The sequence below is a fragment of the Dermacentor albipictus genome, unplaced genomic scaffold, assembly GCF_038994185.2.
Source record: "Dermacentor albipictus isolate Rhodes 1998 colony unplaced genomic scaffold, USDA_Dalb.pri_finalv2 scaffold_15, whole genome shotgun sequence".
In the NCBI taxonomy this organism is placed as follows: domain Eukaryota; kingdom Metazoa; phylum Arthropoda; class Arachnida; order Ixodida; family Ixodidae; genus Dermacentor; species Dermacentor albipictus.
Genome location: NW_027225569.1, coordinates 9,711,834 through 9,730,820, shown reverse-complemented (window position 1 = coordinate 9,730,820; position 18,987 = coordinate 9,711,834). Strand labels below are relative to the sequence as shown.

The window sequence follows — 18,987 nt, the reverse complement described above, 5'->3', positions numbered from 1 at the left end:
AATGTCACATACAAGATATGTGCCAAAATGATCTTTAAATGAGCTTCCAGTCTCCTACAACTTTGTCGTTTCCTACTAGGCCATCAGGGCTTGCAGCCAAGTAACAGTGCGCAGGGTGGACAAACAAACCGAACTTTTGCACCTGGACCCCCAGATGCTCCTCCAGCTCCTGAATGGCTAGTGCTTCGTCTTGTCGGCCGAAGCGCATTGGTCAGTATCAACAGAACTATACAAGAGCGCGCGCACGGTCTTCTCGCAGCTGGTGTGCTCTCTCATTTTGCATACCCTGCCAAAAGAAGAAGCGGTGAGGCGCTTCCTTCGCTCCTGGAACCACACTGGGCTCTCGGCCTGTCCTCTCGTGTCTCGTTCGAGTTGTTCTCGTTGCTCTTCCGACAGCTCGAGGGTCTCCAGAAAGGTCTCGCATGCCTGTGCGAAGCGGTCTTCTTCGATTTCGGGTCTCTGTGCGTTCGGCCCGTAATCATGATCCGCGTTCGCATTTTTATGCGGCAGCGGGTCCTCTCCGTGGCTACTCCGTGCCCTTGATCTTGCGGCGATTTTGTGACCAAGAGTTCTGGTCAGTCGCGCTTCCTTGCTCTTTACGTTGGCTTTTGTCCATCGCCCTGGGCTGCTTTTGTACATGCTCTTATGTAGCACACGGTGATAGCCTCCTCGAGCATTGAAGGATACTGCCGCATCGAGCCATCTTGTGTTGTACGAACGCCTCTGGCAGAAGTTTACGCGCTTGCCTCCGACTAACTTTGCAACCACCGAGTTGAAGTGTTCCGCGGCATTGTTGTCCACGTCGCGTATCAGGCTGAACGAGTTGTCAGCCACTCGGTTCATTGCTACGAGTATTTCTTCATACACGCCCGTGGACCGCAGCTCGGGAACTTGGTTAAATTCGTCATTTTTTGGGCCGGAACAGAAGTAAGTCGCACAGTGCTGGTGCTCGCCGAACACGTGGCTTGGTCCGTTTCTTACGTCGGCCTCGAGTTGTCTAATTTTCTGATGCACAGGACCGTCCTGCGAACTGCGATATCTTATTGCAGAGGCGACGCCAATGCGCAGCCGCACTGCTGCCTGAAGCAGGAGCACCTTTTGGGAGGATGGCAGCCTTTGCGGTCTTTTTCGCTGGGCAATATCTCTGATGCAGCCTGAGTAGTTCCACAGGACATGATTGCGGCATTCCACCTTCTGCACAAAGTGGTGGCCATACGGCGCTGCTTCTAGTACGCACTTGTAAGTGCTAGAGTCACCGTCGGCAATCAGCCTAGTGTATTTTAGGCCGTGGATGTCCAGGCTGCGACGAAAGCCTTCGACAATTATGTCGCGCTCCATGCTCGTCGAGCTACCACGCCAATTTCGGTAGCAAGTGTGCTCCCTCGGTCCTCCAATGACCTTTGCCCTTGCACAAAACGTGCAAAATTTATTTCGCGCGCCTACGAAAAGGACCTTTTTCGTCCGGAATCCGATGATGGCAGCCTGGGCAAAAAAGGAAGGGTAGTGACTATCAACCATTTTATATTGTGTGAAAAACGAGCGATCCTTCCAATTTGGGCATCTGCGACCGGAAGTACAGGAAATGAAAAAAAAAACATGTACCTTATTATGGGTAACCGCTTGCATGAACGAGTTCTTCGGAGTACCCTCAACGGATAGGGGCGCCACCGAATATGACCATGCCAGTTTCTGGCGGCTGCAGTTACTATCGACTTACAACCCGAAAATAAAAGCAACATTTCTTCAAGATGACGTTGTGCAATAGGTGGAAACTGTGCAAGAAGAAATAAGAACAGCCTCATCCCGTTTCAATCCTCCATGGGGAGACGTGAAATTATGCACGAATTCAGGGCAGGTTACCCTGATGCAACAAATGCGCATTTCCTAGATGTTGTAATGCATTTACATCATCACTGTTATTGTTAGACGAAAGGAAAATCTGATGCACCACGAAAAGAAGCAGCACAATAAATGGTATTTGAAATCTGTCTAGAGAAATGTCCTTTTAATAGCAATAAAGCTTTGTCACTTGAGCTACCTCGTTATGGAAATGTGCACGTTCCCTTCATTTTTCAACATGTATGGAGTTGTAGATCTTGCAAGTGAAAAGTAAACAACTTTGCGAAAATTTACGCTGTATGCGTACGCTCACCGATGCACGTTCTGCGTGGCTTATGCTTTTGAAACTTAATTGGTGCATGTGCTTCCAGTACTGCATTTCTCATCTTTTTCAATTCTTTGCCTAACAAAGTGATGCAGGGGTTTCTCATCCTTTTTTCTCTTTCATACAACAAGATTTGTCGAACAGCACGACTACGCAACATTGCTTTAATGCAGCGCAATGACGGAGTTTTTTTTTTGTTGGTAGTCACTATTGGGGAAGATGGAATTACTCCTAATTTGCATACGTCACCAAGTATACTGACGTTCAAGTGCTGTTCACTCTTACGGCGCGCTTTACTGTGATCGTTTGAAGGTCGGCACGAGTGGCATGACCTAAATTTCCCTCTTCTCGTCATAGAGGAACTTTTGCGACCACCACAGTTCTTTGCGCTTGCAATCGAACAAATTTTTGAATGCGTCGCCGAAAAGGTCGCATCAATTGCACGTTAAATATTGTGCATTGCGATCATAGTGCAGTCAGTAACACTTAATCGAAAATATGTTAGCATTGTCTGAGTTATGCACATTACAATAACTTTGATTCTACAAAAGACTTGGAATACGAAAGAAGTGCGCAATTTGACGCTGCACCGCTGAAGCCTTCAGGGAGAGTGCGAACAGCAAAAAGAAAAAAAAAGACGGTTTACACGCTTCTTTGGAACCGTCGTTTAATAGCCCGCCGACCTTCTGTGCGCCTGCTTAATTTTCTACTATTCTCCCGCTCGATGTTCTTATATTTCACTTAACGCAGAACCTTCTAGCTCATCTTTCACCGCAAACTTGTTCGGAATATCTTAGTTTCTTTCTTAGCAAATTAATAATAGTTACTCGTTGTGATGGTTCAAGCTGGGTTCAGTGCAGCGACTAAATTTGCACAACATATGGAAAGTTCGCTCGTACAGAGGTTACATTAATTATTTATTGTATGCTTTGCGCACCTGCACACCTACATTCATGTTCTTACGAAGCCCAAATGTTCAACATGACTGCAAGTTCGTGTGGCATTATTACTATTATTAGCCATGGAAACATACAAACACACAGAGGAAACAAGAGTGGCGGAAGTTGACAGCTGACACCGAGAGGGCCACAACGCCTGCCTACTTTTTTGGGACGAAGCATCACTATACGCTTTCCGATCGCAAGTACTTAATACAGTTCAAGCCGGTGTAAACGGGAAATAAATAAAATAAAAATTAATTTACGGCAATGGCTACCAATGCTGCTGAATGCATACTTTCACTGAAACCTACAACCCACATTCATACTGCAGTATTACCGAACACGTTCGCTAGAACAATGTCATACAAGAAGTCTCGGCATGACGACTTGTTCGGGAGCAGTCGGGGCCCCGACCGCTCTACTGCCCCTGATACACGCTTACCCCACTCCGGGCACCACTACAAAACATATACGCACCGCTGCATACCCTCCACGATGACTTGTGCAAATCTTTAAAAAATTATGCTACTGTGCTCTGGGCTCTGACATACATACAATTTGCGTTTAAAATGCGTAGCTATGAACACAGGGGCCTGTATTCGGCATTAATTATTGCGGCATCCGATAAGTGCAATGCAAACTCACTACTCCGGATGAGGCATCGTAGTGGTTCTTGTATGACCTCTTGAACCAGGCGCCGTCAGCAACAACTGTGATCGTCGGTACCCCGTCCTCGTCCACGTCTCCACACTCGCGGGCTAGGCGTGCTTCCTCGACGCCAGCCGCTTTCATCATGTCCCATGCAGCTATCTCGATGGTGTCGGTGACTTTATCCTGGCACTTGGAGAAAGTTGCTGATGACAACGTTGGAACATTTAGCGTGCCCAGAAGTTCGGAGAGGTTCGTGTAACCGACGCCAATGGCCACAGCTCCCGTCGTCGCTGCCGTGTTTGCGTCCATCTTAGCCGGATTTTCCTTTGACGGCGGCTCTGTGGTGATGACGTCTTCCCTGTTGCACATTCTGCATTTGAAGGTGAACGCGCTGATCAGCCCTTGCCGGCGCTCCTTCATAAACTGCATGTCCGGAAAGGAGCAATCGAAAGGCTCGTGCCTCGACAGTGCCTGGCAAGAGGCAATGAAATGGTTGATGTCGACCAGCCGCCTCCCTTCCAGTATTTCGCCGACGTTGTCTTGTGTGCCTTCATTCGCCAACGATGCGGAGACTTGCAAAGGTGCTGACTGTGCTAGTTGCTGAGAAGTGTCATCATCCTCACCAAATAGCACTTCTGAAGCAACGTTTTCCATTGGTGAACTTGCCATTTGCCCAGCACCAGACGTCGAGGACGTAGCGAAGCGGCGAAACTTGCGCATATTTAGATGAATGCGCTTTCTCTTCTTACCGAACTTCTGGCTACGCTTCCGTGTCATGGCTTACTTTAGCGTGCGAGAAACTGCCGAACTCAACTTCACACAACGAAGTGACCACTTTCTCACGTACAGCAGCACTAACAGCAACTGACCACTCTTTTTCGCGTCCAGATAGCCCGCGCTAAAGCCGTCTGCTCCGGGGATTGTTGAGAGTATGCTAGGCGCAGCTTCGTATTTCTTGTGCGTTGAAATTACATGCTTAAGTTATGCGCACGCAGAAAATTGACGCCAACTGAGCGTTAGCTAACTAAAACATGTAGATAAATCCACACTGCGTCTCGGGGCCGTTACTTTGGCCCATGCTATGCAGAAGGACATGTCAAACAAGCACACCCTTTAGTGTCGTCTGCTATTGCTCCGTGCCAATGTACGTAATCGACGCGCTTACTTTGGTGCCCTTTTGTTTTCTACGCTTGCACCTCAGCACATGTAATTTACTATTTAAGTTATCATTAAAGCGACTGAAAACCCTTTTTAAACGATCATTTCTATTGAATATATCATACGGCAAATCGGCTGAAAGTAACAACACTAAACAACGTCTTGTGTAGCAATGGCGCCGTAGTGGAGTACATCGAGTACATGGTGCACCATGCACAACTGCAGTACCTTACGTCGGTTACTACATTTCACGCGTTCCTGCCGTACCATGCGGGTACGCAGCAATACGTGCGCCATTTGTCGTCATTCCGTCAGTCTCTCTTTACCTTCGTTCCAGTGAATACATCTGGTGTGACGCAAAGAACGCGTGAGGCATGAAGCGGACTGCACGTTTTCTCACGTAAGTTGCTGTTTTCATGTCGTTATGGCTATGGCTGTTATTACAGTTTATATTTTCTTGCTGCGTACCACAACCTCATGAGTTACCGCGTGCTGGGGTTTCTACCCCCAGAGCAGCGGTACGGCTACATCTCAGGTACTAAATAACTTCATGAACCGACGGGGGAGAGAAACATGTTCCCCATTATCGCTCAGTAAACAATAAAAATTCATGAACCGAACATGCCACAGGAACATCGGGTGGGATGATGATAGAAACATCTTTATTGACAGCAAAGGAGAAGTCGTGAAGGCGCTGCTTGTCACGGAGTCTGCGGCGACGGCCCGTGCCTCTAGGATCAGTGCCCGTCGGTACTTGCACGCGCCGTCGGGAAGGCCGCCCTCCCACTGCTCTCGGGTGCAGGACGTAAAAAGCAGCCGACCGCCACAATTGATCGTACGATTTCCTGCACGTTTGCCACAACCAAAAAAATGTTACTTATTTAGGGCGCTTATGATATACAACTTCGCATGAAACGTGCCATTTGAGCCAATATGCCGTCTGCTTACAACACTTCTTCTTTACAGATAACATAGCAGCCCAAAAATTACCTTATCGGTTGCTTTGGAGGTGCCACCGTGCTTGCCGTTCATATCGAAAGGTGGCCTTGGAGTGTGACACGTGACACACAGGTGATTGGGTATGTTTGCTATACCCCTGCTAGGTGTCACCCATACACTAACAACAATGTCATGTGTTCAACAATGAAAATTCATTGCAAGCTGAAGGCCACAAGCCCTTAATGGTATTATGGGACAATGTTACCATGAAATAAAAGGATGGTTATGGGCACCCTCCCTCTACTGCTGTGCGAATGAAACATACCTGTACCTCTTCCTTTTTCCTTTCATGCTGCCATCCCCCTCTTCCCCGTGCAGGGCAGCAAAGCAAACCTCCGCCCAGTCATGCTTCCTGCTTTTACTTTCTCCTCTCTTTTTCTAATGTTATTGTTTCTCTGGAAGAGGCTTGCATCATTCTTAATAACACCCTGCTTGTGCTTCGTGGTGTACCTTGGTCATATAAGACGTGTTGACCTAGCAATGTGAGGTGTAGTCCTGATTAAAACATTTCAGATACATACACATAGTTCAACTCACACAACGATGTTTATTGAATAATACGGTTGCAACATGTATGGTGTCATGCATTACATGTGCCTTGATCATGTCACATTAATCTGGTTATTTACAATTGCTATGACAACATAAACATGTTGTTCGGCAACCATCTCTTTGCACGTGACACATGGACAATAACATATGCTGTAACAGTGTAAACGAGGCATCCAGAGAAATTAAATGCATGCATTAATCACGCCATACTTCTCTGTTACACAGCGTTAGGTTGTATACATCATCACTTGACATACACCATCACAAACAATTGCTATGTTAGACTGTGTTACATTGTACAAACTGCAGTGTTGCGACATCCTTCATTTCTGGATGTTCTCGAAATGGAACGTGTTGTTTAACTCTTTCAAATAACTGCAATTCGCATGCATTTAAACACAATTTGAACCTGTACTTGCAAACTAACACAGCATGTTGATGTGCATGCGCATTTTTATGTATGTTTCTGCACATCGTTACCTGGAACACAGTATGGCAACATTTACTTTATTCTCTGCATCACTTTGTCCTATGGCTGCACCATACCACATCCATCTTCACATTTACAGCCTCACTGCCACAAGCCATAGCAGCTGATGGTGACAAGGCATCCGTTACAGTTCGTAAGATCAACAGACATGTAGAAGAGGCTGTAGCATCAGTTTGTGCTCACACTGCCACAAGCACAACCGTGCTGTGTAAGCGTGTGGTGATAGAAACCCGTTGCAATTGTGCTCTTCTTCTGTCTGTCTAATTTTCTATCTCTTCACTTACATGCCCTGTTGGCTACTGTGGGTTATCAAACAGGATTTTACTTACTGTTTAACTTCACCTGTAATTCCCTTTCTTCTGTCTCACTTTAACTGCACTTGACTGGTTGTCAAATGTACATTTATTGTTCAGTAGGACTCAGGTGAGAGTTCATGATTTTGTTTCCTCCTGTTCCTTCTCTTTCTTCTCGTTTTCTTCGCACTGGTCAAAGTTTGCTTCAAAAGCATTCATTGTCTTTTTCCTGGGTACAATTTGCTACAGATTGTCTTTTGTTACATTAATGTTTGCCGCTAAGAAAACATATGCTCCCACATGCCACTCTAAACATCTCGTGGTCCTGTACATTCATTTCACGTTTTGCACATTCCACCACACACAAGATGCAGGGACACAGGCACACAACTGTCACACTGTGTGTTTTGTGTGCCCTAAAATGTTACACTGGCATACCGACATGCCCAAACTTGCATTCTTTCTTTTCGCTGAATCTGTACAGAAATGCAGAAATTGATGATGGCAAGCTTGGAGAAACATAGGTTAGATATAGTGCGTGACAGTCCAGTGCCATACACGCTCCTTTTGGATGCCTGCTACATGTGCTGTGTACAGAAATAAAACTATCGTGACTATTGCACATGCACACTACTGACCGCTGCATATGCAATACCTGTATTGTTTACATCGTTTCCTTTTCCAGGTTATTTCCATGTGCTAGATGAAATCTTCTACTATGACTATTCAAACCATTTGCAGCACGAATAACGCCTACTTAATTACCTTGCAATGACACACCCCACCATGACCGTTGGGAAGACTGTCCATTGCCTGTCGCTGGTGCACGAGGCTACGTCTTCACCTGTTGGTACTCGCTAATTGTGTTGCAGCTTGTCTTTTGGCTCATCAGCACTAAGAATAAAAGCTATGTTTTAAAATCAATAACGCTGCAACTTCTGAATGGCTCGACCTAATTCTCACAGCATACTGACCCCACGCGACATCTAAACGTTGCGAATGCTAATCCTGTATAGTTTGTTTTTGTCAAATTATTGACATCCTACATAAAATATCATGTTTCGAGTATACACACGCCTATGCATTTCATATCTCAAAATCGGTGACATCCATAGTGTGTCTCTTACTATGATATTACTTTTCACCCTTACTTCAGGTACACATTTTTTCCCATGTCATGTATGCTCACACGGCTGTGTTCAAAGTCAGGTTTCTTCATGTGCGTGCTCGCAGCACAATAGTTTTATGGCACCCACGTTTGTTTGCTGCGACATGCCATAGCCTCATTGGGGTGTCCCTCTCCATGGTAACCTTTACAAGCACATCAGGCACTCGTCACATTTCAAATGGGGTGAGCAAGACAAGAAATGGTGCATTTTTCAATCCGCACTAGCTACAAATTTTGTGCAGTCACGCATAGTGCATTGCAGGGCTTCCTAAGGCTAATGCTGTGAGACTCTACAAAGCAGGTGTGATACAAAAACATAGTGCGGTTTCTACCTCGCTGCATCTTCCCGCTGTCTGATTATCCTGAATTTGTGCACTGTTGCTCTTCGACTCCTCCCTTCAATATGTATCGCTTGCCAAGGCACCTCTGCTTTGTAGTTGCTACATATTCAATGAAAGTCTATCTTCATTTGGAAAGGATTGCCTCTCTAGAAGGACACACGAAACACTTGGCAGGGCATTAGCAGCAAAAAAAGTGACACTTAACCGCCATGCTAAACTAGCACACGAGTGTTAGCTGGCACCTTATTGAAATAACTAGATTCCCTTTTGCACAGTTACCCCGATATGCAAGGAAAGCTCCCTATATCCTGAGACCTACACATGCAGCAATTCGTTTGACCTTCCAGTTTTAAAAAATGTATGAGGCGTGCTTGGACACGCTGCCTTCAGAGAAATTCGTTTAGCACTTTGGCCTCTGCTCTCGGCAGCGTGATCAAATACTCAACATGCAGCCAAAACAAGCAAACAAAAATGATATGAAAAAAAAATTGAAACAAACTTGCACATGATCACACACCACTCGACGCCTTCTTCAGCTAGCCGAGCAGGTAAGGCTGTAAAATTAGTCGCGTACGCGCTGGCGCAGGTACACAAAACCTGGATGTGTAATAATCTATGCGCAAGCAAATGCCATTAGTAATGCGGAAAGCTTCTTTATTACGCCTACGCAGGTTAAACGTACTATTGCGCTCAATACGAGTTGCGATACGGCATACACTAGTAAATTATACTAATAAAACTGCAACTTCCCTTGTTAACACGGTGCGTACAGTGCCGTTGTCATATGACACTATTATCATCGCTCTTCAGTATTTATTTGTGTGTGTGTTCGAGTGCGCGCGCGCGTTGGCGCAGCCACGCGCCGTGCCTGCGCCCTCATAGAAAAAGAAAAGAAACAAAAACGGACGCTCGCGTTGCGACTCGCAGTGAGCGTGACAATATTTGGCAAAATGTGTACGCAGGTGCGCCCATTGCATATTTAGGCAAGGTCACTTGAGGAATGAACGTACTCCGAACGCGCGCAGGCAGCTTCTTATTGCAAATCACCCTTACATATTCCGTGCGGCAGCGTTCACACTAGTGTACCTGTAAGTTTCAAAAGCTTGCAGAAATCGAAACAAATCAAGCGATAACAGTTGCAAAAACACACTGCGCAGAACAAGCGCAGATCACTATGTTGAACGACGCGGGTTTCTCACGGGCAGTTTTTTAGTTATGCTTACATAGTACAACCAAGGTAAATATACCTGGTAGCGAAGCTTCCATAGGGGCCCATACGTTCAAAACATGGCGGTCCATCGGCGGTCCATGGGGCTTAGCGCCATCTGTATGTGGTGGGAATACTTCCGGCGGAAGAAAAAATAATGTGACGCCATGACCGTTAAAAGCAGAAGTGACGTCATTTTGTTTTGTTCTTCCTTTGGAGCTATATATTCTAATACCCCGCCATTCGATTTGATGGGCGTTTCGAGCTTTCTGCGTGGGAAGCGATGCAGGAAAAGGCCAGCCGTACGGTTGTCGAAATCGCATCCCTGTACAGAACATACTTTCTTTGGAGGCCGACGAGAGCTTTAGGTGTAGAGTGCTGATCCTATTGTAGGATGCCAAGCCCGTCGGCCAGCGCAGTCGAACGAAAACAACTCCAAAATTATCTGGCGGTTGTAACTCACTACTTTTGACTGAACAGATTAAAAAGCAATGAAGCTACCCGCGTCACCAAATTCAGACAAACTTCGACAAGCAAGAAAGCACAAACTGTGAGGGGGGCGTATTTCAACACGTGATACGAGTGCGCCTTTCTGCCCATTTCAAGCCGTGCATTGCATTGCGAGTGATAGTGGCGTCAACGTCCCCTGTAGCGATGGGCGCTGAAAAGAAATGCATTTATTAATAATAATAAAATTAAACGAGTATTTTCCTAACTCGTCAAGAATATATAAAATTGACTAGGAATTTTATTTTCGTTGAATGAATCAAACTGTGTCTCGTTTGAATTAAAAAACGCGTTTTTCTTTCCCAATGTTTGTTCTCTCCAAACATAGTCGCGCTTCGATCGCTGCTCCCATAACCCCCCATGCTGATGTCGGTGACAATCTGTACTGAACCGCTTTTCGCCCGAAGCTTCGCGACCTATTTGAATCGACCTTGGTACAACTGTGCGGTGGTGAGCGCTCAGTATTTCGCGCAAGAGCACCTTACCTGAGTGTGCCAATATTATTTCCCTATCGACAGAATAACTGCACACGCCACAGCTTTTTCATGGACTCGCAACTTACAGCCACATCGAAATTATGCGGATCATTTAGTTTAGAGACATTACGAAACGCAACCAATTTCTTCATCCTTCTCACATTCCATTTTTGCTCGCCAGCAGTTTCAATCAGACCACGAGCTCCCGACTCAGGACGTCGTTCACATGGCCTTCCCATGTGCTTTCGATCCGGCATACCGGCTGCTGTCACATATGTTACGCTACCTGCTAGTGCGTACAATGCTCTAGCGTTCCTAAATGAACACTGCACAAAATCGACACTGCCACTCGCGTACACAAATATCATGGCGAAATCCTACAGGTACGACACCGCAACACAAAACACGTGTCTTCTTGCCTCGACAATGCTATTTCCCAGACGGCAAAAAGTAGTCCTCACGAAAACAACACAAAAAAGTGTACCATTCCGCGTGTGCAGCTTCCGAGATTCCGGCTGTTAAACGAGAGGCGGCAATTTTGACAGCATTCTCAAAGGTCATACAATACGTAGAATAGTTTTAGTTTATTCTGAGAGGTGGCAGCACATAATAGAGTGTCTTTGAGGCCCTCGTTTGTTTGTTGCTACAGGCTTTAGGAAAATTAGTTTTACCAATCACATGCATCACGTATGATGCCACCAGCGGTCTTAAATTTGTACTCTAAGATTGATCTAGTGACTGTTGGTCTTAGTTTTTTCGTTTTGGCCTTCTGTTCCGACATATTCAGTTGTAAATTCGACGGTCGGAAAAACGTGACTTTTAATCACATTTCGGTACTTTTTAATAAAAAATTGACGACCTAACTCGAAAATTCGAAACCAACAGTCACTAGCTTTTGATTTTTTCTTGTAAATGCAACAAACCTCGTCAAATTCGATGCGGTGATTGCCGAGAAAAACGAATTCCCCTTTTATATGTATTTAGATTGGAGCCCCCGAGCTAAAGCTTCCTCTTAAGCTAAGCTCCGAACGCCTCACACTCGAGCGTGCTCCTTTGGAGTTCGGAGCGCGCTAACTTAACGCGCCCAATGATTCACACGCATGCGCAGCGGCGCCGCTTGCAGACGACGCTCCGATGTGTTTCGCCGGGGCGCGTTTGAGGTGTGTCGCCCTCGTTTGCGGAAGAGTCGGTAGTCTCGTAATCCACAAGTGGTGACACACGATCGCAAGCTCGCGACTCGCGAGAGGCTGGTTGTCTGTTTTTATGCGAAGCATATTACGAGGGCTCAACCCAGCTCCTCAGGCGCGGCGGTGACCATGAAATCACGTGACACCGTGACGTCACGACAGAGGAGAAGTGGCTTTGGCTCAACGCTTGCAAGACGGGCTGGGTGGGAATCGAACCAGGGTCTCCGGAGTGTGGGACGGAGACGCTACCACTGAGCCACGAGTACAACGCTTCAAAGCGGTACAAAAGCGCCTCTAGTGAATGCGGTGTTGCCTTAGAAACGCGCTGTTTCTAAGGCGTGCGTCTCTTGCTCAGGCGCACATTTCGTTGCCGCGCCGAACGCTGCTTTGCTCGACGCTCACCGCGTCCAATGCGGGGCGCGTAGTCGCTGCCCTGTAGCCCATTGTCTTACACCCCTTGGCGGGTCGACGGGAACGCTGTCGCGTTCCACTCTTGAAGGCGAAGAAGTAATGCATGAGTTGTTTCTTCGTCTAGCCGAACCAAATATAGCCAAGCAACAGCAGTTCACCAGGCTAAACAGTGGTTCAACAACTAAAATAAAGGCTAGTATGCTTCGCATCCTGGGCTTAACCTTACCTAAGCCACAGCCATTTTTTTAGAGCGCAGCTCTTTGGCGTCCGTTCCTGGGTTTCGCGTCGTCGTCGGCCTCGTAACCAGCTCCGCCCCCCTTTCATCCTCCCAGCGCTAGCAGCGACCGACTGATACCGCTGGATGCCGCTGACGCCGCTAGAGAGTCAAGATAACGTGACTGCATAGAACACCGTCGCCGCCATGCAGAAAGAGGAGGAAAGGGTCCCCCCCCCCCTGTTCTCATGTGGCGGATAGGGTGCTCTTCAGTTGCCGACGCGCCGGTTATTTCACGTAGGCCCCGGCACGTCGACGAATACGTGACCACCTTCCCACGGCTAGACCTGGTTCTTAGCGCTGCGGAAGCGAGGGTATCATATTGTTTGTGTCGGCATCGGCGGCGTTGTCCCTGAAACCAACTCCGCAGCTGGGGTTGACTCACTATCGGCGTCAGCGGCATCAGTCAGTCGCTGCTATCTCTTCCCTCCTCCCTTTATCGTGTTGTCCGCTTGCTGCGCGCGCTTCTGCCCCCATCGTTTGCCGCTGGGTGTACACGCCGCCCCCCTCCCGCCTCTTCCTGCGAGTCTCCGGTTGTCAAAGCGCCGGCTCGAACTTAATTCCTTTCTTCGCTCCTCCTCCAATGCAACCCCTGTGCGGTGGCAATCAGAGAGCCAGATCGGTGGCGGCGGATCTGTATATGTGCACCGCCCGAGCCGAAATTGCCGCTGCCGTTCGCCACTGCGAAATTATCTGCCAGTTCTTTCTGAGCCATGAGCGAGACGACCGATGGAAGTCCTCCGTCTGCTGCTGCTGCTAAACGAGCTGCCAGAGCAGATGCCCAGCGCCGTCGCCGTCAGAATCCAGAGGTGCGTGCCGCCGAAGCAGGAGCTTACCGTCGCCGCCGTCGAGATGATCCAGGAGTACGCGTCGCCGAAGCAGAGGCTAAGCGCCGCCGCCGAGAAGACCCTGCCGTTCGCACCGCCGAAGCGGAGGCTCATCGCCGCCGTCGAGAGCAACCAGCAGTAGCGAGGCTGAAGCAGAAGCTCATCGCCGTCGCAGAGAAGACTCCACCGTTCGCGCGGCCGAGGCCAAACGCAAACAAAGGCTCGCAAACAGTCAGGGTGCAACAAATGCTTTCCGGCGACAGTTTACAGACAATCCGTTTGGAAGTGTGTGTTCAGTGTGTGATCGGCTCTGGTTCCAAAATGACGTGAAACCGCTTCCGGATACGTGCCGTGAGAATCTCCGGTGTGCGTTTCCCAACTCGGACTTGTGTCAATTCAGACTGTGTTCTTCATGCATGCAAAATCTATCGAAAAGGTGAAAGAGCTTATTTGCTGCGCTCAAATTTCGCATTAGGAAGTAACGTAATCGTCGGTAATTTTTTTTTTCCTTCCGTTCCCCTTCTTTCCAGGCCGTCGGCGAGCCGGACATGGCCGGACGGCGTGCGGGAGCGCGGGGAGAGGGTTCGCCGAGCGTTGCTCGCACGATGCTGTCCTCCTCGCACGGAGGGGTGGAGGGAGGCGGGTTATGTTCGTTGCCAAGGCTCTCAGTGGAACCGGCGGAATCCGGTACCGCGGCAGCGGCTCGCTCAGGGTGGCTGTCTGTGGAGACGGCGCCAACAGGCGCTCTGGTTGGCGCTTCGGCTGCTTCTGGCGTGTCAGACGCAGGGGCGGGCAGACTCCGAGTGTTGTCATGGCAACGGGGGAGGTCGGCGGAATCCGGCTCGTGCACGATCGCTTGTACAGGGGCGCGTTCGGTATGCGGGAGCAGGGTGACGTCCGTTGCGGGGTCAGTCGACTTCCTGTCAGCGGGAGATCGGGGGGAGGTCGCGGGGGGCGAGGCGCAATCAGCGCCCGCAGATGTCTCGCTGGAGGAGGTGTTTGTTGTAGTGGGAGACGAAGCTTCACTACAAGTGTTCGAGGATGGCGTAGAGGCACGATCCGATTTGGCTGGGCTGTCGGCAAGCGAGCTAGCACAGCTGTTGTCCGTTGCAGACAGGGACGGAGAGGTGGCTTCGGAGGTGCTGTCGCTGCCTGATACCGCATGCGCGATATCCTTGTCAACGGTCGGCGGCGTTTGGCAGCTGGCAGGTGGTGCGTTCAGCTTCACAGGTGAAACAAAGTAAAAGTGCAGCACTGGAGTGTCCATAGCTGCAGATGGGTCAGGGGCGGGAGAACTGGGGCCGGCCGGAGATGTGGACAAGGGCGGGCGGGTGTCGTCGTCAGTTGGCGAGAGTCGGCCGGCTCTGCGTGTCCTGCGGCTGGTGAGCCTCGTTGTAGGCGAAAGACGCCTCGGTGGGTTGTGTAGGATTCTTCCTGCTTCCCTGAGAAGCAGGTCTAGGCCACGGGAGTGGCCTTGTGGAGTACCGGTACGGTACAGCGCCGCAGTATCCTGGCTATCACCCATGAGGGCGAGGTTCGACAGGTGTGGCGGCTCAAAAACCCATGGCTGCTCGCCCGAGAGCCCTGACAAGGGCTGGACGCAGCGGCAGCGATGGGGCGAAGGGCGTCTAAAGCGGCTAAGAAAAAGCGCGCGAAACTAGAGCAATTAACAGCGTGACCTCTCAAGCGAGAGGCCCCAGGAAAAAAGGGGAAAGGTAAGTTATAAGCGCATAGCACGTCCATTTTCTGAGATCTTTCGGCGATTCTGACGCCCGTACGCTAACGAGACGCGTCCACATGGCAACAGCAGGATGGTTGTTAATGGACCATCTCGGCTTGATACGTTTGGCACGAGGCACCAGATGGCGTCCTCTTTTATAACGTTTGCGTTTCCGTAAGGTAAACTAAGACTTCAAAGGACACGCACCGTAATGGCCCGCAACGCTGCTTATACGTTTAACGTACGTAAGGGGACAAACGCTGTTCCAAAACTGTCTAATGACTCGTACTTGGAAATCTGCGGCGTTTTATATGAGGCCAAACATTATTGTAACATATTTCGGTAGTTTTTGGGCACGCTTGTCGCACTGGGCTATGCGACGCGGTTACAACATGCAGCTTGACCGTGGTGACGGTTTCGCGTGTACTGAAATTTACTGGGACAAGTTCGTGACGTTTTCCATGACCCCCAACATTATTGTATTTCGCTACTTCTGGGGATACTCCTGAGGTACTCGCGCCGCGCCTGGCGTAGCGCCACAGTTAGCGAAAAGCAGCTCGGCTGTGTGCCGTAGTTTCGCGTGTGCTGAATCTTACTGGGACAAGTTCGTGACGCTTTCTCTGACCCCCAAAATTATTGTATTTATTCTTAGCTTTCTGGAATACTTTTGAGGCATGCTAGGCGTGCCTGGAGTTGTGAAGCAGTTAGCTAAGCAAGCCGGCCGTGGTGACAGTTAGTTTGGCCTGTACTGAATTTTAGTGGGACAAGTTTGTGACGCCTTTTGTTCCCTCCAAGAACATATGGATACCTTTTTCCAATACTCACGCTTGTCGAAAACGCAACGACCGATCGCCAAGAGTGATAACACGGGAGTGCATTGCTACGCTGACAGGACGCATAAAACATAACGCCAACGAGCTCAAAAACCAGGAATTTGACAGTCTGCCTTCTGAGCGACTGAAAATAGGCTTTGCACACACGAATTTGTATTGAGTGCAACTAGCAGGCATGCTGCGAGCACGTAATATTGTCTGGCTGAGAACCAGTGTTGTGGTCTCTGTGTGTTTGGCGTACCATCACGTCGACTAAGGGCAAGTTGTTCTGGAAACGCGCAGTCACCCGTGTGTTTGTGATCTTAATGTGCAGGCAATAATGCCCGGGAAGCGAGGGATGCTTCATAATCAGATGTTTTCTTCATATTTTATGGCGTTGTTTGTGAGGGGTCTATTTGGCACGAGATATATTTAAAAGTGAATTTATCTGTAATGCCACCCATCCACCCCTCACGCACGTTTCGCCTCTATAGGCAATATTCCTTTTGGGTCAATGTACTAAAATAATACATGCTTGTAATTTACCTTTTTTCAGCTGATAGCATCCGATGGAGCTTCGTACGGCGACGACTTCTGCTTACCTAGTGCCACAACTTTCGATGAATGCACAAAACGCCCGGAACGAGCATTTATATATTGAGCAGAATAAACGTTTTATCATTTCAGAAGATGCCTTGCGTTTACTTTATGAAATTGCACGTGGCACAGATTCGGTGCAGGCCTGGCAAGATCGTTCGCAATCATATTTACTAAATAACAAAATGATTCGGAGCCAAGGCCGTGCGTGGTTCAGTAGTAGAAGCGAAAGAAAATGCCGCGCCGATCAGTGCAGCTGACGCGGCATTTACCAGCTGGCGTTCAAAACGCGCGCGCCCGAAACCGAAACCGGAAGGTGTTAATCCCATGCGCTTGGTGCGCTACAGGCAATTCGGCCGCTGTGCTCTATGGTAATGTCTTGGCAGTGTCTATGTCTATGGCAGTGTCTATGGTAGTGGCTGCGCTCTTGTTAAATCTATTTTCTATATGACCAAACGCTGTAAGTGTACCTGCTGCGTTTTCTCTCCCTGGGATAAAGTCATTTCTTTGTCTGGTCCCCGACACAGGCAGTCCGGCTTGCGACGCTTCGCGCCAGGCCGTTCGGCCTCATGCCGTGGATCCTGCGCCCGGCCGCCCGTCGAAGCGACTACAGTGAAGTTGCGCATGCCGACGGGCACCTTGTTCGCGGCGTTCGAACAGTACTGATAGATCTAACCCTCGATCTCACACAGTCGCGCCTGGACTCGCAAACAGAAGTCTGACGCAAGCGCGCGAGCCGCCACCAAGACCAAGGACATCGCTTCGTCCTCTCGCCATCTGCCGCCCGCTGACTTGTCCGTTGCCTCCGACTCCACCTGCAACGCTGCCGCGACGCGGATGTCGTCGCCGTCATCGGAAAAATGCAATTTCGGCGACACACCCGTGCTCGCGTTCGCCGTCGAGGACGGCGAGATGTTCACCTTGCTTGTACTGGGAATGGCCCGCTCAAAGGGTATGAGCCATGGCCGCGTTAGGCCCCGTCTCCGCCCGCAACAAGGGCTCGCAAAAAAGAAAATACCACTTTTTGGCCCTGGCCCGCGCGTCGAATTAGGTCCCTGTAATATCTTTTGCGGGCTTCCAGTTTCGGTTTCGCATCGTTTACGTCAGGGCGCCACTCAGCGCCAAACGCTGTAAGTATACGTGCTGCGTTTGCGCTCTCTGGAGCAAACGCGTTCTTTGCCTGATCGCCGACTCGAGAAGTCTGGCTCTTTGGCCGCGTCTCGCGACCAGGCCGTTCGGCCTCACGCCGTAGGTCCCGCGTCCAGCCGCCTCGTCGTAGCTACTACAATCTGGCGACGAGGATCAACGCTGCCATGCCGTTTTGCTGCCGCAGACGCCGGTTCCTGCCCGCACGCACCTAGCGTTTCTCTTGTGCAACGTCCAGCTGCGCAGCGCGTTCCGTCATTATTCGCGCACTAAACTGTCGACGAGGTAAGCCGTGCTTTTGCCTGTTGCCTCTGCCGTTCCATTCCTGCTTCAGACATGCAAGACGCGGCAACTACGTCTGCTTCTCTGTCCACAGCAACTTCTCCGCCTTTGTGCTCTGTGGCCTGCATGGCGTTTGAACCATCCATACCGCCTTTGCTTGCGCTACCCGGTACTATTCCGGTACCGTGGCCCACGTGGAAGCGTCCTTTTCGCAAGTTTCTCCAGCCGACCGGATGCGAGGCACTACAACACAAGAGGAAGCAAGCCATTTTACTCGGTAACTGAGGCTTCGAGGGCCATCTACTCTACTACAACCTGGCGTCGCAAATATACCTGACAACTGCAACTTTCCAAGACATTCTGCGCCTCTTCTACCGATATTATGAGGTAAGCACCAATCCCCTGGTGGATCGTATTACATTCAGGGATAGAAAGCAACGACCCGGGGAAACCTTTCAGGACTTCAACACCGCGTTACAAATGCTAGCGCCTGCTTGTGCGTTCGCCGCTTGGTACGACTAGTCCCTTCGTCACCAAATGTTGCATGGCGTTGCATCAGCAAGAATACGAGAAAAGTTACTGTACGAAGGATCGTTCCGCACGCTGAAGAAAGCCGAAGAAATCGGACGAAGCGTGGAGCAAGTCCACAAGGAATTTCAAATGTTCAAAAACTCGTTTGTCCAACGCGTCTCGACGCAACGCCAAGATTGCGTCGACAGCCATTACCTTCCTCACCCGGGCGCGCAAGATGGCGGTCCCCGCCATCCTTCTCCCTCGACCTGGC

The 18,987-nt window shown here is 49.4% G+C and overlaps 1 protein-coding gene and 1 long non-coding RNA gene across 3 annotated transcripts in view; one reads left to right on the top strand and one right to left on the bottom strand.

Annotated features, from left to right (window-relative positions):
• The first annotated feature begins 5,098 nt into the window (after positions 1-5,098).
• LOC135914149 (uncharacterized) lies at positions 5,099-8,451 on the top strand. Of its 2 annotated transcripts, none has more exons than XR_011509590.1 (3): positions 5,099-5,314; positions 5,881-5,985; positions 7,934-8,451. It is a non-coding gene; the product is annotated as an uncharacterized lncRNA (long non-coding RNA). The 2 variants fall into 2 exon arrangements; XR_010568220.2 differs by having other exon boundaries at positions 5,881-5,993.
• LOC139051867 (uncharacterized) overlaps positions 5,446-18,987 on the bottom strand; it is a 67,905-nt gene continuing 54,363 nt past the window's right edge. Inside the window, exon 2 of the mRNA XM_070528900.1 lies at positions 5,446-5,759. Within this exon, the coding sequence (XP_070385001.1) occupies positions 5,498-5,759 (262 nt within the window). The 3' untranslated portion in view covers positions 5,446-5,497. The remainder of the gene's footprint in view (positions 5,760-18,987) is intronic.